At 53.0% G+C, this 25740-nt stretch overlaps 1 protein-coding gene and 1 pseudogene across 2 annotated transcripts in view; one reads left to right on the forward strand and one right to left on the reverse strand.

The window, feature by feature from the left end:
• Nucleotides 1-25740, reverse strand: part of POR (cytochrome p450 oxidoreductase) — a 58521-nt gene that overhangs the window by 6233 nt on the left and 26548 nt on the right. For both annotated transcript variants that reach the window (XM_073791990.1, XM_019921923.3), the window contains exons 2-6: nucleotides 21461-21652; nucleotides 6086-6134; nucleotides 2336-2464; nucleotides 633-782; nucleotides 26-150 (exon numbers count right to left, since the gene is read on the reverse strand). In XM_073791990.1, coding sequence (XP_073648091.1) covers nucleotides 26-150; nucleotides 633-782; nucleotides 2336-2464; nucleotides 6086-6134; nucleotides 21461-21639 — 632 coding nt within the window. In that variant the 5' untranslated portion in view covers nucleotides 21640-21652. The remainder of the gene's footprint in view (nucleotides 1-25; nucleotides 151-632; nucleotides 783-2335; nucleotides 2465-6085; nucleotides 6135-21460; nucleotides 21653-25740) is intronic.
• The window catches only part of LOC101323504 (large ribosomal subunit protein uL6 pseudogene), a 29861-nt pseudogene continuing 26277 nt past the window's right edge, over nucleotides 22157-25740 (forward strand).

The following is a 25740-nucleotide window of genomic DNA, read 5'->3' on the forward strand; positions in this document are numbered from 1 at the left end:
GGGGCCCTGGAGGGGGGTCACTTACTTCCCGTCGTCGTCGCCCAGCCCCAGATCAAAGATCCGCTGGGCCCCGAGCTGCTCCAGCCGCTTGTCCACATACTTGCCCATGGCGTTGAAGTGCTCATAGGTCTTGTTCCCAAGGCCAAACACCTGTGTGCATGAGGGGCCAGTGGTCAGCGGTCCCTGCCAGACACCTTGCACTGTAAGGCCCCAGAGGCGGCTTTGTTTTGGTGACCTGCAGTCCAAGCCCCTCCTCAACCACCTTGGCCTTGACCCTGGCGGCAGCAGGGGGGGGTTCACCCTGCCCATTCAAGATTCTCCTTGCCCAGCCGAATCTTGGTCAGCCCACCGCCCTTCTCTTGCCTTCAGTCTCCAGTAGCACATGCTCCTGAGCAAAGTGGGGCTGGGACATGGGAGGGGGAGCTCTTGGGCCGGGCCCGGGCGCAAGACAGGGTCGCCCCATGAGCGGCCTTCCTGGGATTCCCTGCCACGAGCTCCCTACCAGGCCCTCAGCTCGAAGCCTCTGTCCTGGCACCTGGGCCTGCCCTAGCTGATCAAACGAGGTGAGAACCGGAGGAGTTCCTCTTGGACACGGGTTCCGGAGGTTGCACAAGCCCACACGGGTGACTCACCGCATACTTGACCCCAGAGAGGTCCACGTCCGTCTCCTGAAGCCAGTCATAGAAGTCCTGGGCATTGTCAGTGGGGTCCCCCTCGCCGTAGGTGGCCATGCAGAACACTGCCAGGGCGTTCTCAATCTCTGACAGGCTGCTCAGGTCGCCCTGGGGAGACAAAGGCAGGGCCAGGCCCAGCAACCAAGACTAAGCCTGCTCCCAGCAGGGGTGCAGATGGGCGAGTCAAGGGTTCACGTGGACGGGGTGCATTTCAAGAGCAAAGGGAACAGCAGGCCCAGAAGAGCACAGGTGAGGGCCTGGGGTGTGGACAGAAGTATGCTGGGTTCTAGGCTATGGGCTGGCACTTGGAACACGGTGCCCTGGGCCACCTCCGGAGAACCTCATCATCCCACCAAGTCCCTGGGGCACAGGAGGACCTGGGCTCGCACTAATTCCTAACCAGCTGTCCGCCAACTCGAAACCCAGGTCCTAAGACAGACGGGTAGTGGTGCTCGTCCCCAGGACCGAAGGCAGGGGTGTGGAGTAGGTGGGGGATGGTTCGGTTTGGGAGATGGAGTGGCACATGTGGGAAGCAGCTCTAAGGGAAAGTTCATTTATCATGTTGTTGGAGCAGCAAGAGCCCGACATTGCCTCCCCTGCCCCGATGTCTGGCAATGACCCTTCAGGGGAGAAGCAGGAAGGCAACTCCCTGGGGCATCTTCCCAGGACTACCTGCTCCCTGCCAGCCCTGCCCCTCCTGGGTGCCTAAGGACCACTCCCCACTTCCCTGCCCACTGAGTCCACCTGGGGCCGCTGGCCTGGCTGTCTCAGAAACAGGCAAGCAGACTGCTGGAAGTTTCCTGCCCTTTGGAGAGCCACGACTGGCGAAAGAGCCGATGCGCGGAGGAGAGGTAGCAAGGCGAGCGGGTCCCCACCACCCTCAGGGGCAGGCTGGGTGCAGCTGGGGCCAGGAAGTGGGGACTGCGTCCTGCAGACAGCCCTGTGTTGGCCCGGAGGAGCCACGTGCCAAGGATGGCTGACAGGAGAAGGCGGGGAGCCTGCAGCTCCAGATGGGGGCCCTTCCCTCAATTCCGGGGCTCTCTTTGGCCCTCCCCGAGCCCACACATGCGAGTTTACAGCCTCATTTCAAAGCCCAGCTGAAGGGTTCCTGGAGATGGCTCACCCAACACCCTCACTGCCTCTCTGTAGACGAGTCAAGGAAGGCCCTCGGTGGGCGCTCGCTCAGGGTCACACGGGCAGTCAGGGCAGAGCGGCACTAGAGCCCAGACCCCCCGATGACTCGGTCCAGCTCCCCTGGAACTGCAGTTCTCAGGTGGGGGTTGAGGGGAGATGAGAAACAGTTCCTCTCCTGACTTGCTGAGACCCTTTTCATCTTTTAAGCCACAACCAATCCACTAGGTGCCTGAGTCCCTTCTGCTGGCACCTGCCCAGCACTTGCAAAGCCTGCAGCGTGGAGAGCTTGGAAGGCTGAGCGTGAGCACTGCTGAGAGCGCACATGCGCACACCGGGGCCAGGTGTTCTTAATGTCCTTACAACTGGGGCCACCTGGCTGCTGGAACAGATGACAAGAGACGCCTATTCCTGTCTGTCCCTTTGGCTAACTCAGCCCTTTAAGCGTCTCCACGATCCAGACGTGACTTCCTTAATGCCCTGGGCTGCACTGCATGGGAGGAAGGGGGCAGGGTGCGGCAAGAGCTCACCAGGTCATACTCCTCCGGGTCTGCCGCCATGCCCCGCATCCCGTAGCGATGGGCGTCCTTGGACAAGCGGTTGGCAAACTCCTCGGCGGTCCCCGTCTGGGAGCCGTAGAACACGACGATGTTCCTGCCCTAGGGACGGCCAGACACGCGGGATCAGTGAGGGGCCAAGAGCCACAGGCTTCACTGGAGGCTCTAGGTGACCACAGGGGCAGGCAGGTCCCTCAAGGGCACCCTCTTTCCTGCCTGCTTCAGGTCCTTTCTAAGTCGCTCTGGGGCTAGCATCTCACTGCCACAGCCACTGCAGCGGATGGGGTCAGAGGCCACCTAGCTGACTTCAGTGGAGCCATCAAGATAATGCTGCTCACACAAGCTGCTCAAAATCACACTGTGGGCATATTTTTAAAGGACATGTAAAAATGCAGAAATGACGTTCAGTAAAAAAAAAAAAGTGATCAAAGACTGTGTATAGCATAATCCAATTTTGTTACATATCCACTCCACATACATGTGTGTGTTTATACATATAAATGCACAGGGAAAAAGAATGGCGTGAAATATACCAAGAGTCTTTAAATGGGGAATCATGGGTGAGTTTTTCTGGATGTTTACAAAAGTAATGCACATGCTTTATAAAAATCTAGACAATGGGGAAAGGTACCATATAGACTGGCTCACAGGCTCTTCATCCCACCTTCCTCCTACTGTGCCCACTGCAGCAGCTCTGGAAAAGCTGGAACTCCATCCCCCAGACTGCCTCCAGCCAGGGATGCAGCAAATTAGGTCCAGCCAACTGGATGTGCTTTGCAAGATCTGGAAGGTGGAAGCAAGGCACAGGCCACCTCCCCGGTCCCTTTCTGTAGACGTGAGGTTTCTCTGCGGCAGCCTTCCAGTGCCCAAAATGCCTGGAGGGGTCTCTGGCCTGGCACAGAGCCCTAACTGACAGGTACAAATGACAAAATAAAACGGAGGGACTACAATTGCTGTAAAGTGTTCTCATACCTTTTACATTTCCTGAATTTTCTACAAATCATTTTAAAATATTGCTTATGATGTCAAGGGAGCAAAAGAGGATATAAAACAGTAGCTAAATATTTATGGTAGCATCAAAATATATAAAGTACCTAGAAATAAGCCATACAAGAAACATGTGAGAAGCTACCGAGTGATAAAGGACTCAACCAAATGGAAAGGCACTCTGATTTTGCACAGGAAAACTCAACGTACAAGATGTCAGCCCTCCCTCTATCAGTACAGAAATGTAACACGATCCTAATAAAAACTTGAACAGCTCTTTTTTCATCAACAATTTGATCCTAAAAATCCTGTGGAAAAATAAGTGCGAATCCATCCACTGGAACATCATTTGGCAATAAAAGGAATGAAGTGCTGACACAGCTATAGCATGGATGAACCTTGAAGACATTACGCTAAGTGAAAGATGCCACAAAAGGCCATAAACGGTATGATTCCACTTACATAAAATGTCCAGTTGCCATATAGGCAACTCTGTAGAGATTAAAAAGTAGATGAATAGTTGCTTAGGGCTCAGGGTGGGGGAATGGGGAGTGACTACTTATGGGCATAGGGTTTCTTTTGGGGATGATGGAAATGTCCTAAAATGGATTGTGGTGATAGTTTGTACAACTGGGAATATACTAAAAATCACTGATGTGATTTTTAGTATATTTATTTTTTAAAATAAACTTTAAATTGGAGAACTGTATGGAATAGGAATTATATCTCAATAAAACTGCTACCTAAAATGAATGAATACATATGAAGTAATAGCCAGGAAAACTGAAAAATAAGAGTGATGGGGAGGGAGGAAGTGCCTAGTGCTACAGATATTAAAACAAGTTATAATAATTATACAACAATGTTATAATAATTAAACAGTATGATATTGCTTATACACAGACAGCTAGATCAAAGTACCAGAACAGGAAAATACAGAACTACACTCAAATACCCATGGGAATTACATTTATGATAAAACTAGTGGGGAAAAGATGGACTTTATTACACGGAATTTAGAGAGCTGTGTAAAAAATTGTTGGACCCATACCTTACATCTTACACCAGGATAAATTCCCAACAGATTGAATTTTAAATATGGAAAACAAAATCATAAAAATACTAGAAAAAAATATGGAAGAATTCCTTTATCTCTTTAGAGGGGGGAAGCCTTTCAAATGATGACTCAAAGTCCAGAAGTCAGAGAATAGTTAAATGGACTAAAGAACTTTAACAGGCGAAACGAACAAGTAAACACACAGTAAGCCGAATGATACACAAACTGTTAGCTGGGAGAAATATTTTTAACTCATATCACAGACCAGGGGTTAATCACCCTAATAAGTTTAAGGAGTTCCTTGAGAAAGATCAATCCCAACAGAAAAGTGAGCAAAAGATTTGAACAAAGAATCTGTAAAAAAAGAGAAAAGAAATGCCAGCATAACATGAAAATTTGCTTAAACTCATTCATAGGAAAAATGCAAATTAGAACTCCACAGAAATATCTTTTTTGTAACCTAGAAAACTGGCAAAATCCCAAACTTTGCTAGCAGACTCTGTTGGCAAGGCTTGGGGAGCAGGTGTTCTCACACTGCTAGTGACGGCCCCGCGGCGTGACCTCTACGGGGGTGGGGCACAATCTGGCAGTTTCTGTCACAAATGCATATATTTTTTTTTTTTTTTTTTTTTTTTTTTTTTTTGCGGTACGCGGGCCTCTCACTGCTGTGGCCTCTCCCGTTGCGGAGCACAGGCTCCGGACGCGCAGGCCCAGCGGCCATGGCTCATGCGCCCAGCCGCTCCGCGGCATGTGGGAGCTTCCCGGACCAGGGCACAAACCTGTGTCCCCTGCATCGGCAGGCGGACGCTCAACCACTGCGCCACCAGGGAAGCCCTGCATATATCTTTTGATCCAAAAATTCCACTTCTGGGATTTTACTGTATTTTCAAATATGCAAACTGATCTACACAGTCACAGCAGCACTATCTGTAAGAGCTAAAGATTAGAAATATTCCAAGCGCCCATCAACAAGGCAGTATTAAAACAAATTATAGTACTTGTGGCCACACATGGAATCATCACGCAACTATAACAAAGAATGCGGGAGGTATTTTTGAATTGTTGTGAAAGGAGCTCCAAGACATACCATTAAGTGGGAAAAAAATGAAGGTCTATAGCAGTGTATGTAATATGCCACCTTCTGTGTTTAAAAAGTGTAGGTCTGTATTTGTTTTTATTATATGTGCATAGGAAAGCTCTAGAAGGATCTGTAAAGTACTAAGGACAGTGATGGGCGACAGGGATAGGAGAGCTTTCCACTGAACAGTTTATGTTTTGGACTTTAACCATGTGAATGCAGCACCTGGTCATAAATTCAACACTTAAATAAACAAAAATCAAACAGATAAAGTTGTAGCTGTGCTAGGATCACAGCTATGTGAGGTTTACATATGCTCACGGACACAGCCTGGCCTGGGAGGGAGGAGATGGGGCGGCATCCGAGTCAGAGGGAGGGTCTGTTCTTACAGTTTGGTTTGTTCAAGAAGCAAACACGCAAAAAGCGGAGTAAACTGTCCCAGCAACAGCAGGGCAGCCTCGAGGCTCTGGTTAGCCCAGAAAGTACGCACACAGGGAGTTGAGCCGGCTTCCCGCCCGCTTCTCCTCCCGGCCAGTGAAGCTGGCCTTCTGCTGGATGCCCCCGCACACCCACCAGGGCCGAGCACAAAGAGAAAACTCACCGTCTTCTTCATCTTTTCCACGAAGCTGCTGTCTTTGACAGAGGAGGTCCTGAAAAATAAAAGTGTCTGCTGGGCACGGGAGGCACATGGCAGCAGCGAGGGGCATTTCCAGCTCCGCCCGCTCCACTCTGTGGTGCCCGCGCCAGCAGCCGCCTTTGGTCCAGTGCCGGGGCTGGAAGAGGCAGGACCCAGGCTCCGGGGCCTGGTAAGTCCAAATCCAGCACCTCGCAGGGCCTGGGCTGACCCACCCGGGTACATGAGTTCACGAGAACGAAGGGGTCAAGCTCACTCCCCGGCCGCTCACCATCCACAGCCTATGGTCCCCACCTCAAGGCAACCAGGAGTTTCCCAAATAAGATTCTGACCGTGCTACTGCTGCGCTCTGGAACCTTCCATGGCTCCCATGACCCACAGGACCAGGGGTGCACAAGTCCCTTCAGAACCTGTCCCAGCCTCGCCTGCCACTCCCCTCCACGATGGTCCTTAGAATTCTGTCAACACCACCGTCTCTGCCCAGAGCGTCCTCACTCCAGTTCCTCACCTGACAGACCCCTGTTCCCCACCAAGGCCCCACGTGAATAGCAAGTCCCTTGGGATTCCCAAGACACCCCCCCCCCCAGTCCTCCCCTGCCCTGGAGCCACTTTTACTTGCTCCCCTCTCTGTGACCCTGTCACCTTCTAAAGCCCTGAACTGGACCGCCTCTCCACCTCCTAGCTCTGGCCTCCTGCCCCTCCCTCTCCACTTCTGGTCCTTTTCCTTCTCTCTGTCCTTGCCCCAGGCCTGCAGAGCCATCTACAGCAACCCAGCGAGCCTCCCCAGGGACGCTCAGGCCTAAGACAGCAAGGTGATTTACCTCTGGACGGTAAATATTTAAGACGTTTGAAACATGGCCGGCCTGAACCAAGCGACAAATCTGAACACTAAAATACCGTTGTTTCTGTTTAAAAAGACACCATCAAGGGAATGGAAGGCAAGCCCCAGCACGGGAGAAGGTGTCTGCAATGTACACGTATCTGACTGATGACTAGGGTTGAGAATATAAGAAATCCCTACAAATCGATCAGAAAAGACAATACTGCGACAGAAACATTGTCAAAAGGCTTGAACAGGTACCTTCTTAAAGAGCATCTAAACAGCCAAAGAACATAGGGAAGGGTGCTCGACGTTATTAGATACCGGAGAAAAGGAAGTTAAAACCACAGTGAGATCTATCATACACCCAGTAAGAATGGCTAAAACTGAAAAGACAGACAAGATCTCAAACAAGCGAGGCTGTGGAGCAATGGGAATTCCTACACGCAGCTGGGAGAGGGCGACATGGCACGGTGACTTTGGAACGCGGCTTGGCAGTACCTCCTGTGACTCTACAGCCCAGCAATTCACTCTGCTACACGCCCCATAGGCTGCATTCATACCCGGGGAACGAAAGACATACATTCTTTGCTCTCTCCACTGCCTCCTGTGCACAGTAGAGTGTAACAGAGTGAAGTGCCAGCATGCGCGCGCGCGCGCGCACACACACACACTCTCATCACAACAGCATGAAGCAATGTCTGTCAGGGCTACAGGCCTGGAGTCCGTGGAAAAACTTATGTAAGTGAAGGTTTCTTTTTTCAGTACGCGGGCCTCTCACTGTTGTGGCCTCTCCCGTTGCGGAGCACAGGCTCCGGACGCGCAGGCTCAGCGGCCCTGGCTCACGGGCCCAGCCGCTCCGCGGCATGTGGGATCTTCCCGGACCGGGGCACGAACCCGTGTCCCCTGCATCGGCAGGTGGACTCTCAACCACTGTGCCACCAGGGAAGCCCTGAAGGTTTCTTTTAAGGATGCCCCTGCAAAGCTGTTCAGACAGGTATTTTGTAAACATAAGGGTATCAGAAGTTTCATGTCTAAGCCCCTGCTGGGTTTTTCACTAGGTTAGTAGGTGCAGGACTAATGCTATTTTCAGGGTCTTAGCATTAAATAACATCACAGTAGGCAGCAGGGAAAGGTGAGGCCCGGTGCCCGGGTTGGCCACTCCAGCCTCCCTCCTCCGTCCCGAGGTCCCTTCGGTGCAACAGCCCCACAAGGGGCAGCAGGGAGGCAGCGGGGGGCTGGCCACCCAGGCTTTCCCACCCAGCAAGGGCCCAGCTGCACAGGAACCCAGAGCAGGCCATCCCCGACTCCCCATTTATCCCGGCATCCCCGGGCCGGCCCATCCCTAACCTCAGCAGGGCCAGGGCAGGAGCACGAATGAGCAGAGGCCCTCAGGCCTGGCCCCATCTTCCCACGCCCAGCTCCATCTTCCCACGCCCAGCTCCATCTTCCCAAGCCCAGCTCCATCTTCCCATGCCCAGCTCCATCTTCCCACGCCCAGCTCCAACCTGCACTTCAAAGGGGTCTTGTGTCTAGCATCTTGGCCACATGTCCAACTTCTGCCCGCGCCCAGCCGCGAATGGCCACGTCTTCACTAACCCTCTAGCTGTGTGCAGACTGAACTACAACACAACCTACAACCTTGTCTGTCTGTCTGTCTGAGCACTAACACGGCGTGCTCACCAAGACACACCATCAGGAAAGGAAGCAAGGCGCACGATGACGCGAATTCCACCACTGAGTAGCTTTGAATTCTGAGTCATGAGAATATATTACCCACTAAACATAAAATCAGATGTAAATCTAAACTGATGGTTAAATACCAGCAACCTAGACAAATGTTTCTGATGAAAAATCATGAGAAAGAAAGCAGGTCAAAACTAAATGCAATTTCCATTTATAGGAAACGTCTGGAATAGGCAAACCCATAGTGACGGGAGGTGGACTAGTGGTGCCAGGGGCTGGGGGGAGGGGGTGGGGAGTGACAGTGTTTCCCTTTGGGGTGATGAAAGGTTTTGAATTAGGCAGTGGTATGCCTGTACAACAGGATGACTGTACTAAAAGCCACTGAATTATACACTGTAAAATGGTGAAAGCCATGAATTTTAAGGGGTGTGAATTTCACCTCAATTAAAAAAATGAAAACAAAGTAAATGCATTCAGTTGACACCTAAAAGGGGCCAGGCTTGAGTTTTGGAATATTCACTTATATGGAACTCTTCTTCGTCAATTTCTTGACCGTTGCCAGTTCTCCACGTGTGGACGGGCCACAGCAGATGCTCCAGGAGAAATTCAGACGACGCAAAGCCAAGCGAGAAACAAGCCAGCAAGGTAACCAATGCATCTTCCCTCACAATTGCCCTCTTCTAGGAAAAGCAGAATCTGTGTCCTTAGAAGTGGAATGCACATGATTAGTTGTTCATAGAAAAGTGGCCTGAAGAGAAACACACCAGCATCTTAAGACAGAGGACACGGGAGTGTAAGGATAACAGGTGAGAGGGTTTCCCTAATTTTCCAAATTCTTGTTTTCTGTTACTTTTATAATTAAAAATACATTTTATATTCAAATACACATTCAGACGTCTGAAGACAGGGGAGAGGTTGAACAGCCTAGTGCCTTGTGACACACGCTGCTCTGTACCGAACAGCACAGACCATCACCTGATGTTCTTGTCAAATGGGAAAGGCAGGCTACAAAGTAACACAGGTGACACAATCCCATTTTTGTGTAAAAGCAAGGTACAGAAGGGTAGGTGCTGACGTGTTAAGAGCTGTTCTGTCCTCAGGTTGAGCAATTATGAGTTTTTTGTTTCTTTTTCTTGCTAATTTCTATTCCCAACTCCTCCACTCTTTTCTTTCCTACAATGAAAATGTAAGGCTTTTGTACTAAGAAGATACAAATTACTTGCTATTTTAAGAAACGCTGTGCCAGTGGATATAGATGGGTTAATTTTGAAGGCTCTGGTGAGGATGACTAGAAGAGCTACACCCTGGGTAGAACCCACATCAGAGAAGCTATTCTAAGTAAGAGAAAGGGGCCCACCCCCCTCCACCTTCCAAATGCTCTGGCCACAGTGACCAGCCCGCCGCTCCCTGGTTCCATTGTGCCCTTGGACCCACCACGCCGTGGCCTAGAGTGTCCTTCTTCTAACCCTTTGCCACCGACCCCTGCTTATCCCTGAAGACACTCGGCCTAAGCTCCTCTCCAGAGCACCTTTCCCTGCCGCTCAGACATAAGGTTGTTTGTCACCGTCTTCAGTACGTCTTCAGGAACTCCATCCAGGCGCTTGTCTCAGCGTATTCTCATTGCTCAACTTGAGGCCTGGGTTTCACAATCTGGGGGGAGCTATCTGTGTAACTCTTTGCAGTCAGCACGGTGCCCGGCACTCAGCACACGACGTTGTATGGGCTTCTCGGGCGGTCAGTCCTGAGTCTCTGCCCAACAGAAGGTTGGCTGAGGTGGCCTGGAGGCCTTTGGAGGCTCCCCTGTCCACCTGAGAGGGTCTGACGTCAGTAGAAAAGCTCTCTTTTCTCAAAGGGCAGAGGTTTCCTCAGAAGCTACATCTGAGCAGATTTGGGGCCTTGCTGAAGAAAGGGACCAGAGGGACCTGCACCGCCCAGGGAGCGCCCGGTTGCCCTTTCTCCATCTCCGGTGACGTGTGCACTGGGCGGTGCCGAGGGCATGAGACTAAATGAGGCAGCCTCCACCTTCCAAGGGCCCATCGCCAGGCTGGAGAAAGAGCCCGGGAGAATCACGGAGGAAGGGGAGGGGCCACACACCAGGAGCAGAGACTTGGGTTCAAATTCTGGTTCTGCCACCAAATGGGCCTGTGACTGGACAAGTCGGGCCTCTTGAGGCCTCAGGTTCCTCTATGGAAAACACTGCGTCTCGGCGTCTGCAGTCACCCCATGGTCGCACTCAGCACCTGGAACTTGTTTAGCTCTCGAGGATACGGAGGGCAGAAGAAAGCTGTCTGGGTCACTCTGTGATTTCAACAGGGTGAGGTGTGCGAAGACCAAATGGATGGAGCGGACGCCATGCCACGGGGTTTCTGAGGGAGCAGGCACTGCGGCCGAAGAACCCAGGAAAGGCCTTGCGGAAGAGCTGGGCTCTATTCTCAGAGAGGAAAACGGCTCCCAGGAGGGAAAGCCGTGGCAGCCGGCAGCTGAGGGGCTGCTGGATGAGACCCAAGCAGCGGGTGGGAGCTGAGCTCTGGGGAGGAGGTCTGGGGGGCGCCCACGCAGCTGCACGGGGCGGACGATCCAGGCCGGCAGCAAGGGCGGGGGGGGGGGCCCTCCACGCAGGTCTCACTGGGGGTGTCAGAGGGCGGGCAGGAGGTGCTAGGGCCCCCCGCCCCCAGGGGAAGAGTGCTCCTGAGAAGGGCATGCACTTCTGAAGGCAGCACTGGTCCCGTCATTAGCTTCGGCCCACAGGGAAAAGGAGGATCACGCCCACAGCCCCATGAGGGAAAAGGGAAACGCGTGGAGGCGGGGAAAGACACTGTCCGTGCCTCTAGTCACTGCCCGGCGCGGAGCAGTTCCCCACGTTCCCACCGGTTACACCAGGCGGGTTCCGCCGCTGCCCACCGTGACGCCCGGCTGCCGGGGCCCGAGCAGGTCCACACCTGGGCGCCCTCGGCTGGCTTCACCCCTCCTGACAGCTTCATGCCGGGATCTGCACTCGGAACCCCATCTTTCACAGGCCGAGGAGTGGGTGATGGGGGCCCTTCTGGTTTCCGGTCTAAACCCCTTCCTCTGGAAGCAGAGAAATGCAGCCTGCAAACCAGGACCGAAGGAGCCAGGGTGGCCGTGCCTGGGTGAGCCCCCTGGGACTGCCCCCGAGTCTGCGGTCAACTCTACACAGCGCCCTCCTCGTGCCTCCAGGCATCCCTGCCCGGGGAAGAAGTTCCATCCACACTGAGTAGGGGTGCCCGCGGGCATCCACACCATCTGCCCGGACACTGTCTGGAACTGACCTTCTCAGGATGGGCTCGTCCTGCAGAGATGAGTACGCGCACCCCATGGTTTCTTACTCTCAACTCTGGACTGAAGGGAAAAGGAAGCTTGCTGCTCTCCTGGAAACGGACGGGGAGCCAGCAGCTAGCGAGTCGGGCTCTGTCCATTCTCTACCAGTGCTGGCAGCGGGCAGACTGGCCCGCAGACACTGAACATCCTCCCGGACACCCTGGTCCTCTCGGAAGCCCTGCTGAGCCCTTGCCTGCCTCGGTCCCCGCAGCCTGGGAGAGCTGCTGCGTCTGGCGGCTCCAGCAGGGAGGAACCAGGACTCTGGGCTGGAACCTCCCGTGAGCCCCTGCGTCTGGCACACACCCCTCCTCCTTCTGTATGGACCGAGGGAAGGAGGAAACCTCTCCAACCCCGGCTCGGATCTCCTTGGTAACTGTTTATATCAGAGCCCTTTCTCCCCACATCCTCCCCCTTTCCCATTAAAAAAAAAAAGTGAGTCGTGCAGGCGGAACAAAGCTCCTCTGGACACTGGAAGGCGGTGGTGCAGGTTGCTATGGCAGGGCTGTTTCCCCATGGAGGGAGCGCAGCGAGCCTGCTGCCGGGGCGCCTCAGGATCATATTAAGTTAGACCTGGTTCCCACCTCCCTCCCTACAGAAGGACTGTGGGTAGCAGAGCCTACGATGCTGGGTCCAGTCACCTGGGGGCAGAGCGTGCTGTGGAACCAGCACGTCTCGGCCTCCTGTCGCGCAGCGCGGGGAATGCCCAGCAAGGTGGGCACCGCATTCGCTGCTGAGACGTTTGCAAGTGAGGAGCCCCCTTCGAAGGCGTCCAAGTACAAACGGCCCATCAGGAGAGGCCGCAGCCGACCCAGGCGCGGAGCCCAGGGACCACGACGCTCCAGCATGGAGCACAAGTGGTTCCAATTAGGGCTCTCGGCTCCCACATTGGGAGCAGGCGTGTCTCTGGTTCAGGCTTTGGAAGTCAACTGCAGCCCGCCGGGTGGGGAAGCGAGAGGGAGGCTGGACAAAAGCACTGAGTCACTTGGACAGAGATGAACCACGATGGCCCAGCACGATTCATTTTGTTTCCAGTCCCAGGCAGGGCTCGTAAGGGTTACTCTGAAATTTAAATTTTCTGCAGAGCGGAACTGACTTCTGAGACATCCCCCTGCCCTTGGCAACACACAGGCCAGCTGCTTTTTAACGGCTCCCTTCCAGAGCCTAGCGTGTGGCAACAAGTTCTCTGGTCCCCAGCGCAGCACAACAGGAGAGGGGACGAGAGCTGAGCAGGCGGCTGGACCGGGGCAGAGCCAGCCCGGAGCCTCGTGGCAGAAAGCTAATGGTTTGGAAGAGCTGCCTTTGGTGAAGACAAAGTAGTTCGCTGGAGCTTAAACAAAAAACCGCAGCTCTCTCCACGGACGGGGCCAGGAACGGGGACCAGCGCCAACGGAAGGCAGTGAGGACAGGTGGGAGCTTGAAGCAGGTGTGAGGCCACTGGTCAAAGACAAAAAAGGGAACAGGAACTACGACTTACTGAGTACCTCCTGTATACTTTTCATTTTACTTCATTTAATTGTCCCCACCCTGTGAAGTGGCAAAGGATTCTACCCCATTTGACAGCGGAGGGGAGTGAGGCTCAGGGCTGAAGCAGCAACTCCAAGCCTGTGAACGCCCAGGGCCCCCGCAGCTTTGCATCTGTTCCCACTGTGCGGAGCAAGGCTGCACCTCCCCTGGCCACCTCATCAGTCGGGATGCGGGACACAGCAGCCCTGTTCACACTTCACTGCCCTTCCCAGGGAGCCTCCTCCCTGTCACTTAGGGTGCTCCAAGGCTCGAGGGGGCTGCTGTTCCCCTGGTGGAGCCCCTACCCACACAGCCTTCAACACGTATTCACCACCGTGCCTGTCGGGACTCCACAACGTGCCGTGGCCCGGGTGGCCTGCCCTCTCTTGGGCCAGTTGGGTGCCAGGTAGGGCTAGTGCTACTGTGCAGAGACCGAGGCCCAAGAAACTGCTCAGGGTCACCCAGCCTGTCCAAGACAGAGGAAAAGCCACAGCCTCTGACACTGGGATGACGTGGCTCTAGTCACAGACAAAGTGGCCCTGAAAGGAGAGTGGGGTGGGAGGGGCGGTGACGACAGGGCCGGGGCGGGGGGCTAGCAGGAGTGGCGGCCACGGCCTGGGGAGTGAAGTCCTGCCCTGGGGCTTATTCCTTCTCAGCCCTGGGTAAGTTACTCACCTCCCCCCGAATCGGCTCTGCCTCTTGTAAAACAGGGATGCAAGAATTAAAGTGTTAGAAAGCCCCAGCACACATCCTCTCTCTGGGCCACTGGCACGGCTGCTCTCCGTGCCCTGCCTGTCGCCTGTACCGCGGGCCCTGGTCAGCGCCAATGCCTCCCGACGACCTTCCTCCAATCCACTCCAAGCTGCATTCAGGAATGGCTGGTCTCAGGGCTGCCCTGGCACCAGCCCTCCCGTCGGCTCCCCACGAGGGTCAGATAAAACCCCAAGGCCCTGTAGATCCATCCTCTGGCCTCTCAGTTCCCTTCATGACCCCTGACTCCCTTGGCGACTTACACCCAGGCTCTACCAAGACGCGCCCTTCCCAGAGCAGGCCCTGCTTTCCTTGCCCTGGGCTTCTGCACACGCAGCCCTGGCCCAGCTTCCTACTCAGCCTCCCAGACTCAGCTTGGGGGGCACCTCCGTCCTGACATAGCCCCCTCCCCGGTGGCGCCCTGGGCTGTTCGAGCATCGTCACTGTACCATCCTCACGCGCCCTAACTGCATGTGAGCCCCCGAGGATGCCGCACGTCCCTGTGCCCTGGTGTCTGGCCCAGAGAGGGAGCCGCCAGCACCAAGTGCCCTGGTGATGCCCAGAGAGGTCAGAAGGTCCGATGACACTCGGCTCTGCATCACCTTCCCAGACAGGCCACGGTCAAGATTTCGGGCACTGGCTAGAACAGCAAAACTACCCCAGTCTCATCAAGGGACAGGAGAGGTCCCTTGGTGGTCAGGTGGCATCAGAAAACCCACGCCTGTGCTTGCAGGGCGGCGTGAATGTCCTGAGCCCACAGCCTCACCGTTTCCACGGATGCAGGACACTTCGGGCACTGTCCACCCTCCACGGCCACAGGGGCCTTTCCTTGCGCTCTTCTCTCTGTAAAACCCATTGATGTTTCTATCGTCGTGCTCGGCAGAGCCAAGGACCCATCTCTAGAAAGAGTGGCCCTGAGCTGGGTGTGGAAAAAGGAGATAAAGATGGATAGAGATGATGCAGGTAGCCTTGACTCCTGGCTTTCCTGGCCTTTCTGGCAAGAGCAGGCCGTCAAACGAAGGTCACGGAGGAAAATGAGCTCTTTTGTGGCTTCTCAGAAGCAACCCCCAGTGGGATGCAGGCAGCAAAATTCTAGACTGTGGGAAACTTTGGGAAACAAATGATCTGGGTTCTTCAATGAAAATGCCGCGAGGGAATCACAGGGATGGAAGGAAGCCCACGGACTGAGAGAGACCTGACATTATGTTAAGGGGAAGCAGCCTGGCACCAGAGGCTGTGATGACATAACCCCGTATGCATGACAGTCTGGAAAAGGCAAAACTACAGGGACAAAAATCAGATTGGTGGTTGCCAGAGGTGGGGCAGGGGGGTGGCGACTGCAATGGGACCTGGGCAGTGGAGGGGGGGGGGGCGCTTTCTGGGGTGTGGAGTGTCCTGTACCTTGACTGCAACACTGGTTACACAACCGCACACACCTGTCAGGACGCATCAAACTGTACACTTTAAAAGGGTGACTTTTACTGCATGTAAATTACACCTCAATAGACCTGACCTCCGAAAGAGAGACTTCAAAGATTCGGTAGTCAATTGCAATGTGTGGGTTTAGATCCTGAATTAAAAAAAAAAAAAAAAGGTTAAAAAAAATTGATCAGTCACTCAGGGAGCTACGAACAATGCCGGCTGAGTATCCAATGGTACTGAGACATGCTGCGAACTTACAGGGGTGGGAGACATGCTGCGAACTTACAGGGGTGGGAGGTTTAAAAAGGGGAGTCTCTGCATTTGAGAGGACTGAAATATTCTCATAGTTCATATTTCCACATAATTTCATAGGAAATATTTCCAATTTCCTATGAAATCATGATTTCTTTATTCATAATTCATATGAATTATAGGATTAATTATGAAATTATATGCTTGGTTTAAGATAATCCAGCAACAGTGGGGAAGGGGAAGGAAGCAAGACTGGCCAGGAGCGGACAGTTGTTGAAACTGGGTGGCAGGTGCAGGAGTTCCCTCTCCTATGCTCCAGCTTTGGTGTTGGCTTGCAGCGTTTCATGATAAAAAGCTTTGTTCTCCTTTAAAGCACTCAGGCGCTGCAAGTGAAGCAGACTGCAGGGGGGCGGGGGGCTGTGAGCAGAGCCGAGGACGGCAGCTAGGGCTGGCTGGGGGCACAGGCTGTGGTGCAGGCCCCATCTAGAAGGGCGGCCCCGCTCAGCCTCAGCCCCTGCTGGCAAGTGTCACGGTGGGCTCCGTGGGGTCAGGTCCTCTGTTTTGTTTTTTTTCCCCAAATGAAGCTATAAGTGACTTTTATGTGGAACTGCCAGGGTTTTCAATGTTCTAATTTAAAAATTAAAAAAGTTTTAACATGAGCCACACCCAGACCGCGAGCCAGCTTGCCTTAGAGGCAGACGCACGTGCTGGTTTAGCATTTACTAATTCAACGGCCTTTCTCTGAGTACCTTCGCTCCGACAGGCCCTGCACAGAGCCAGGGACCCAGACAGGAATGGGATGCTCCCTCTGCATTACGGGAGACAGAAATAGAAGCAAATTCCCACCCAGCCAGAAGGGTGTTGCATTACAGGCGCGAACAATGCGCCTCGGGCCACAGAGAGGCTCCCTGAGCTTCAGACTCCTCTGGGAGCCACCATCCCCCCGGGCTCCCTTCCATCAGGAGCTGCCCTGGCCCCAGTGCTCTGCCCAGAGGTACACGCTGAGCGAAGCCTGAGGGGCCAGTGGGAGGAGAGATGAAAGAGCGACTTTTAAAATGATTATGATTAAGAGAATGCGCTGCTCGTGACTGCTCCTCTTTAACCAGTGTTTAATTGCTATGATAAACCATTCAAAAGACCTCCCCGGGGGATAAAATCATGTTCACTGATTAGAAGGCTCAATACTGGAAGATGCCAATTAATTTATAGATTCCACCCAATCTCAACTAAAATCCCAGAAGGTTTTTTTGTTTGTTTTGGTGGACTTTGACAAGCTGATTCTAAAAGGTATATGGAAATGCCCAGGGCCCCAAAAAAGCCAAGAGAATCTTAAAAGAGAACAAAGCTGGAGGACCTGGACTACCAGTGACCAAGTCAAGAGTTGCTGTAAAACCACAGAAAGCAGAACATGTGGTGTTGGCGAAAGGACGGAAAACAGATCAACAGAACAAGCAGTCTAGAAATCAACCCCCAGCTATACATACAGGCACCTGATTTATATCTTCAGGGATGCTTCAGTGCAGTGAGAAAAGAATAACCCTTTTCAGTAAATGATGCTGGGTCAAGTGGATGGATAACCACAGGAAAAAATGATTTTCGAAGCGCCTTGACAATTTGCTGATACCAAAATCAATTTCAGCTGGATGGCAGATCTAAGGATAAGAACTATAAGAGTGAAGCTGCTAGAAGAAAATACAAAAGAAAAGCTTCCTGACCACAAGATAACAGTTCTTAAACTGAACACCAGAGCATTAACCATAAAGGTGAAGGCCAACCAAAAGGTTGACAAACTGGGCCAGTTTAAGGCAACAACTTCTGATCACAAAAAGACACTGAAGAGAGTAAAAAGGCAACTATACAGAAAGATATTGACAATACATAGATATCTAACAGGGGACTCAGATCTAGAATATATAAAGAACTGTAACAAATCAACAAGAAGGCCAATAGCCCGACAGGAAAAAAATGGGCCAAGTCACAAAAGATACCTCAGTGGCCAATAAACATATGAAAAGGTCACTGGACATAAGAGAAATGCAGTTAAAACAATTACCACCACATGCCCATTAGAATGGCTAAAATTTTATTTCATTTCATTTTAATAAAAAAAAAATTTTTTTGGCTGCACTGCACGGCTTGTGCGATCTTAGTTCCCTGACCAGGGATCAAACCTGGGCCCCTGACAGTGAAAGCATGGGGTCCTAAGCACTGGACCACCAGGGAATTCCCTAGAATGGCTAAAATTTTTTAATTGACAAAAATAAGTGTTGCTGAGGATGGGCAGCAACTGAAACCCCACATGCTGGGGGTGGGACTGGATGCTGGAAAACTGGCTGTGTCTAACAGAGCTGCACATGAGCCTTCCCTCTGACCCCCAACTCCACATCCAACACATACCCAACAGAGCTACGTCCACATGGGAACCACATCCACACGGGAACCACATCCACATGTACTAGGATGTTCCCTGCAGGACTGCTGGTAACAGTGCCCTAGGCTGGAAGCAATCTAAAGGGCCATCATGATGGGAATGAATAAATTACAGTTTATTCCCACAACAGAACATTATGCAACAATGAGAACGAGAGAACTACGACTACACACGACATGGAGAAATCTCAGAAAGAATGGCCAAATACTACATATCCCGGGACACAGACAACACTCGTCTATGTCACGAGGAGTCAGGAGAGTGGGTGACCTGGGGGTGGTGGGATTGGAGGGGGAAGAGGGGTCCTTTCTTACATGATTCTATCCGTTTTGTGACAAATAAACTGTGTGCTTATGATCTGTATACTTTTATGTCTGCCTGTTATGTACTTCAGTACTTCAGTAAATAGTTTATGAAAAAAACCCAGGAGGCCTTCCAGAACTGACCTCCCTCTAAGCCCTCCCTGGGCTCCTGAGGTTCTGAAGCCAAATCCGGCCTGATGGTGAGGGCCCCAGAGGCCAGCGTGCCTGGGAGATTCACTTGTGAGCACAGGGACTCCTTCTGAATCCCCTGCACCTGTAAGTTCAGGGTCAGGGGGCTGCAGGTGTGTGTCCTATGCTTGCTGCTCAGACACAATTGTTCCCATTGGCTTGGTTTTTAAAAAACATCCATGCCCCAAGGTTTGGACTCACCATCCCAGGTGGTGAAGGCCTGAAAAGGCCTTAAAAGACCAACTAGAAGCCACTGGGGGTTGTGGTGAGAACTGATACAACCCTGGGCGCGTACTGTCCCCACACTAATCACCCTCCACTGACCTGCTGGGGTAAGGGAGGCACCGTGCCATGGCCAAAACCACCTGTGTTCACTGAAAGTACAAGTGGGCAGGGACAACAGTGCGGGATTTCTAGCAGGAGGTGGCGGCCACCATCTAGCTGGTGGCCCAGATGTATCATCTAAGTGACCACTCTGAGTCTCAGTTTTCTCATCTTTGAAATAGGGATATTAACTACTCTTAACTCTTAAGAGATGGAAGGCAGCATGGCAAAGCAGGGAAAACAGGGGGTGTGGAGTTTGTAGATCTGGGTTCAAAAGGCAGCTCTGCTACTTGTGAGTTAGGTGGCCTCGGGCAAACTCCTCAATCACTAGTGCCTCAGTTTCCTCCTCTGCAAAATGGGGTAATAATGGTGTTCTTGGAGGGCTCCTGTAAGACTGGATATGGTATTAATAATAAGAATAGGTACTTCCCTGGTGGCGCAGTGGTTAAGAATCCACCTGCCAATGCAGGGGACACGGGTTCGATCCCTGGTCCGGGAAGATCCCACGTGCTGTGGAGCAACTAAGCTCGTGAGCCACAACTACTGAGCCCACGTGCCACAACTACTGAAGCCTGCATGCCCTAGAGCCTGTACTCTGCAGCAAGAGAAGCCACCGCAATGAGAAGCCCACGCACCATAAGATACATACCATTGGAGGGCTCCAGGACCTGGGCAAAGAGCTCTACGACAGCTTATGCCGTTTAATTTTTACAACCCTACAAGGTAAGTTCTATTATTATCTCCAATTTACAGTTGAGGACACTTCAAAAGATACAGTTGAGACTTCAAAAGATTAATGTCATATTAAGGGCAAATGTCATATGGCTAATACATGGTAGAGTCAGGACTCAAACCTTCATTACCCAGTGTCAGGGCCTAGAACGTAACCACTGCACTATAACAGTTTCCCTGTACAGTGTACACGTAGAACCCCTGGCCATGGGGTATTCAACATGATATAATAAGGGATGAGAAGCGGATTTAAACATACAGGGTTAAAATTTTAAGATTATGAAGAGGGAAATATTGCTTCAGCATCCTGGCAAGGAGAAACAATTAGAATCCACAAGATACAAGTCCAGGAGTTCTGCTTCAAGTCCATCTTGCAAGGCCAGAGATCTTGGGGACGGGGAGGCTGGCGGCCCCATGCTCTCCTGCGGCTCAACCTCGCTTGGGGATGGGGGTGGGGACACACCTCCATCCCACAGACAAGGAAATGCAGGGCTACTGTAAACTGGGCCCTGGACGCTGGCCCCCTTATCCCGAGTGCCATATCTTCAGCAAAACTACTTTGCCACACCAGGAATGGACCTGTCCAGCCCCGAGAGAACAGGCTGGACCCTGCTCACCTGCCCAGCCTCCCAGCTTCCCTCTGGCCCTCTGCTGACAAAGTCCTCGAAGCCTCGGGGTGTGGCCCTCCTCCAGCAGCACACCTTCCCGATCCCTCCAAGGGGAAATTCCTTCTTGGAGTCCCCAGAGCCAGTGTGTCCCGGCTGCCTGGCCTCTCCCTCCATCATGAGCGATGAGGCCGTCCCCCCGCACCGAGTGGGCACTGCTGTCGCAGAGGCCCTGATTAGATCATGCACGCAAAAGCATTTCACAAACCATTTTTCAAAAGTATCTTTCAATGTCCTGACTTCTCAGCCTCTTTAATGTAAAGGCCACCTTTGCATACGTGTAGCGCCCGGCGTAGTGCTTGGTACGAGACACTTTCTGACACAAAGACTAAGCAGCTGCCTTGCGGCAGGACCAGGGCTAGGTGACATCATAACCGTCACCCACAAGAGCCTTCATTTAGGGTTACTGACCTCCGGGGAGGGGAGAGGGCCTGGAGGCTGAATTAATCCCCAATGGTCAATGATTTAATCAATTATGCCTACATAACAAAACCTTCATAAAACCCCAAAAGGATGGGGTTTGGAGAGTTTCGGGGTTGCCGGACACATGGAGGTGCTGGCAGGGTGGCACCCCAGAGGGGGCATGGAAGCTCTGTGCCCCTTCCCCACACCTTGCCCTACGCTGATGACCTTTAATGCCCTGAGCCTCAGGTTACTTGTCTGTGCAAGGTGCCTTCTACTCAGAATGGTTCCTGTGAAGCCTGAATAAGAAACAGGTATCAAAGGACCCTGAACACTGTGAAGTGCAGTGTAAACATAAGGGATTACGAAGGTGGCTCCAAAGCAGAGTCCATCAATAAGGCAAAACCCAAGACGCAGCCCAACACGGTACGAGAGACCCTGCAGCTCTCAGCCGGCTCGCTCCTGCCCAGGCACTGCTGGGATGGCAGAGATGTGCTCTAGAGGGATCCTGAGCGAGTCACTTACGTGGTCTGAATTCTGGTGAACTCGGGGACTTCGTCTTTCTTCTTCCTGAAGAGGAACCAGTATGTCAGGAGACCCACAATGAGGGAAAACATGATCATGTCCGTCGTGCTGAAAAGGGACACTTCTTCAGCCACCGCGTCAGATGCGGTGGCGCCAGCCTCCACACTGGAGTCTCCCATGTTGATCGAGAAACTGTTGGGAGACAGAACGACAGCCGTCAGCAGGGTCCATCTGAGGCCTGCTGGGAAGCCCCCTGAAGGCTTTGGTCTGGGGCTCACGCCCCAAGGGCTGCAGCAACTAGCAGAGCCTCGGGGCAGCAACTGCAGCCTTGGACCAGGACTAAGAGAGCACGTGGCCTGCACGGTGCCTGCACAGCCCTGGGCACACCTGGGTGCAGCCTACGGCTAGAACTAGGACTGGGTCCCCTGCGAACACAGAGAACGGAAGCCACAGCCTCCCTGTACCAGCATTCTCCGGCCCCACAAGGACACAGCAGAGGCACTGCTTCCACACGACAGAGGGGCCGCTTCACAGCAAACCCTTTCCCCAGCTGTGTGGCAGGCCTGGGATGCCCCCAACCCTGCACATTCCAAAGGTCTTCAGGACTGGCCCTTGGATGGCTCCAAGGAAATCACCCCTGAGGCCACGGAATGTGCCGCCTGATAAAGTGTCTCCATACGCCTGAGACCTTGGGTCATGCACGTAGCTTGTGCTAATGATGTGATTGAGGGGAGCACCTGGGGCTCTGAGTCACATCACACTGGTGTCGCCTCTGGGGTGCTGGAGACTGAGGAGGTAAGCTTAGGCACTTGGGCGCCCGATGCCTCCAAGACTGACCCCCAATAAAAAACCTGGACACCAAGGCTCAAGTGGGCTTCCACACGAGGCTGCTGGGAGAATCAAGCACCGTCGCGTGACTCCACGGGCAGAGGACAACTGGAAGCTTCTGCCTGGCTCCTGCTAGACTCTGTCCTACGGAGTCTTTCTTTTGCTGATTTCAGTCTATTTCCCTCTGCCGTAATAAACCGTGACTGAGAGTAAAACAGCTTTTCTGAGTTCTGCAAGTCCTGGTGAATCACTGAGCCAGGGGGTGGTCTTTGGGACCCCAGCACACCAACCTACTTAGCTCCGTTGAAGGGTGCTCAACTGGTCCTTCCACCACTGAAACCTGGCGGGTATGTAGATATGAGTCAACAAAGACCCGAGGTGAGAGGACCTAAAACCCCAGCAGCGCATTTCTGCATCTCTGCCTCTTATCACCGAGGCTGGGCTCAGCTCTGGAGTTGGCATTGTGCCCTGTCACCGAGTGGGTGGCTCTCACTGTAACCAGGCTCCAGACTCGGTCAGGAATGCCTTAGTCACAGCTCTGCAACTCGGGCAATGGGAGATTACTTCACATCTGACTTCCCTTAGCTGTCACCGCCTCCAGGAAGCCACAGGGTGGGCCCTGCAGCAGAGCACCCTGTCATCCGAGGGCTGGGCATCAGTCCTGCTGACCTGTGCAACCTGCCAGGAACAGGCCATTCAGGACGGCCCTCAAGCCTGGCTCTTGGCTTCGTTAATCTGAGGGGCTTTCCTCACGCTGAGTTCCTGAGTCATGTCAGCTTACACCCTTTTGCGATATCTGACGTTAAAGGACAATCTTAATTCTAGTGCCCAGAGAGTACTGTCTATATTTAAGCATTAACTTATAAACACACTGAATATTTATTCAATGTTAGTCACATCTTTCTATCCAACCCTGGCGGTGGCACTGTCATCTGGCCCACAAGCCTACTGCCATGGAGAAGCAGAGGGGAGGGGACCTGTCCCACATGATCTCAGAGCCCGCCTGGAAGCCTGGGGGTTCCGGGCGGGGCTGATGTGCTGACTCCGGAGAGCCCCCAGCTGGCGCCCCTCACATCGCAGCAACGACCGCCCGCTCCCTGTCCGGCCACCTTTCTGATTCAGGCCGCCCGGCCCCCTTACTTTACCGAGGGGTGACTGATGCCCACCAAACGAAATGACTGTTTCTTGACACGCACGCAGTCGACCACAGCAATCAGAGGAGAAAGCGCAGCCCTGGAGGAGGCGTCTAAGGCGACGGCGCGCAGAGCAAGGGGAGCTGCCTGGCGGCCTTCCCACACACCCGACCCTGCGAGAGGTGCCTAACGGGCTGCTCTCCACACAGTAGCCAGAGGGAGGCTTTGAAAAAGTCAGACTCTGTCACCTCCCTCATCAAAACCCTCAAATGACTTCATATCATACTCAGCACAAAATCTAACGTCCTTAATGTGCTCGATTAGTCCCATGCGATCTCGCCCCTGGGTACCACTCCCACCCCGATTCTCACTGCTCTCCCCTTTCCTCACACTTCACGGTCACGGTCACGCTGGCCTCCTTACTACTCCTCAAGCCTCCGGGCCTGCTCGTGCCCCAGGGCCTTTGCACATGTTAATACGGCTACCTGGACTCTCTTCTAGTTACCTGCAGGGTTCTCTCCCTTGCTTCATTCAGGTCTCCGCTCAGAGGTCACCATCTCAGAGAGACCTGGCCTCGCTATAGTATCTTGTCATTCTCCCTACCCTTCCCCACTCACAGCCCTGATCACTACCTGACATTATATTATACGTTTTCCCCACTGGCCATCTCCCTGACTACAGGGTCAACCCACAAGGGCAGATAATGAGCATCAGGTATAGCAACTGAATAGAACTGTTCAATGAATGAGCATCAGATTCTAGAGCAGCTGGGCTGGCAGAGCGTGGCATACAATTATGGAGCCGTTTTAGATTCTGGAAAGCACAACACAGACACGTGATTACAATGCAGTTTGTGAGGCTATGTTCACTCTTCTCCCCTCTCCCTCTGTCTCGAACAGCTGACTTGCTGCTTCCTTCAGAATCCCAGGCCTCTCCCTTTGAGCTCAGAATCAGGACACCACGAATTCCTGCCCCACTGCAGAGATGACCAGGCGCTGCGCACAGGCAACGTGACTGACCCCCTGCAGCAGGCCCTCACCAGCATGCTGGACACGCCAGCATTCAGACCTGAGGTCTCCACAGACCTGAGAATGTCCCCAGCAGCTTTAACTCTGAGGTCAGACAGACAAAAACTGAAGAAGGGCAGTGGAAAGGACCCTGGAGAACATCTGATCTACAACCGGGAGTCAGAGGGTCCAACGGGTAAGCAGCTCACCCAAGCGGCAAACTAGAAAGGAGCGCCAGCTTCCCAGGGGAGGGCTGTGCTCACTACCCATTTAAGTGGGGAGACTGAGCGGACACGTGTATCTGTGTCAGAGGCACCTCTGTATCTGGCACATGGTGGGAAGGAAGGATTGGCAGGCTGGCAAGAAGGAAGTCAACCTGGGAGGAAAAACCTTCACCCTATGCTTCCCACTAGGATCGGAGCAGCGTGCATGGGGGCTGAAGCCGAGAGCAAGCTGTTAAACCACCATCGTCACGTTGAAGTGCACACAAACACGCCTACCCATCTCTCCAGCCCGCGTCACTGCATCCCTGCCCCAGGGCCTTTACATGTGCCTGGCATGCTCCCCCTCTACTTGCTTCCTATTCAGTCTTCAGACCTCGGCTCAACCGTCACTTCCGGGCGTCACACTTTCCTGGCACAGCGCTTGGCACATAATCTAGTGCTCCGTAACTCCCCGTGGAATGAATGAAGGGAGTCAGTGAATTCACTACAACACACAGAATGTAAAATTTGCATGAACCACTATGTGAAGCCTGCAGATTGAAAAGAACTTCGGGACTGGGAGTGTGCCTGTGCGGCAATCCTCCAGGACACAGATTCCCAAACTTTCTCAGCTCATGGAATCCCTGACATTTCAGCGAAATTTTCATGGTATCCCTAGGCCAAGAGAAATACCTAATCGTTCCATTTAGGAGTAGTTAGATCCAAACAACCCCTGAAAACCCAGCTTTGCAAAGACACAAAGTATCAAAAGGAATGTAGAAGATCAAAGGAATGTAGACGATCCCACATTGATACTGAGAATCACCCCAAGCTGCACCAACGGGGGCAGACGTGGACTCTCCCTGAGCACCTCTGGGCGCCGGCTGTGGTGCCTTGAGGCACCTCAGTACAGTCTGGGAGACAAGACTCTGTGACATAAAATCACTCTCTTCTGCTGTGTGAAATATTCTGATGGGAAAATTTTGACCACCCTGCTTGGTAAGTGTCCCTCCATTTCAGGTGTGGTAGGGTGACCATGAGACAGTCTGAGGTCCCCACAGGCCCTCCCAGGAGCCTCTGGGAGCCCTGTGTGATCCTTCTGCCCATTA

This window comes from Tursiops truncatus, chromosome 15, assembly GCF_011762595.2.
Source record: "Tursiops truncatus isolate mTurTru1 chromosome 15, mTurTru1.mat.Y, whole genome shotgun sequence".
Classification (NCBI taxonomy): Eukaryota; Metazoa; Chordata; class Mammalia; order Artiodactyla; family Delphinidae; genus Tursiops; species Tursiops truncatus.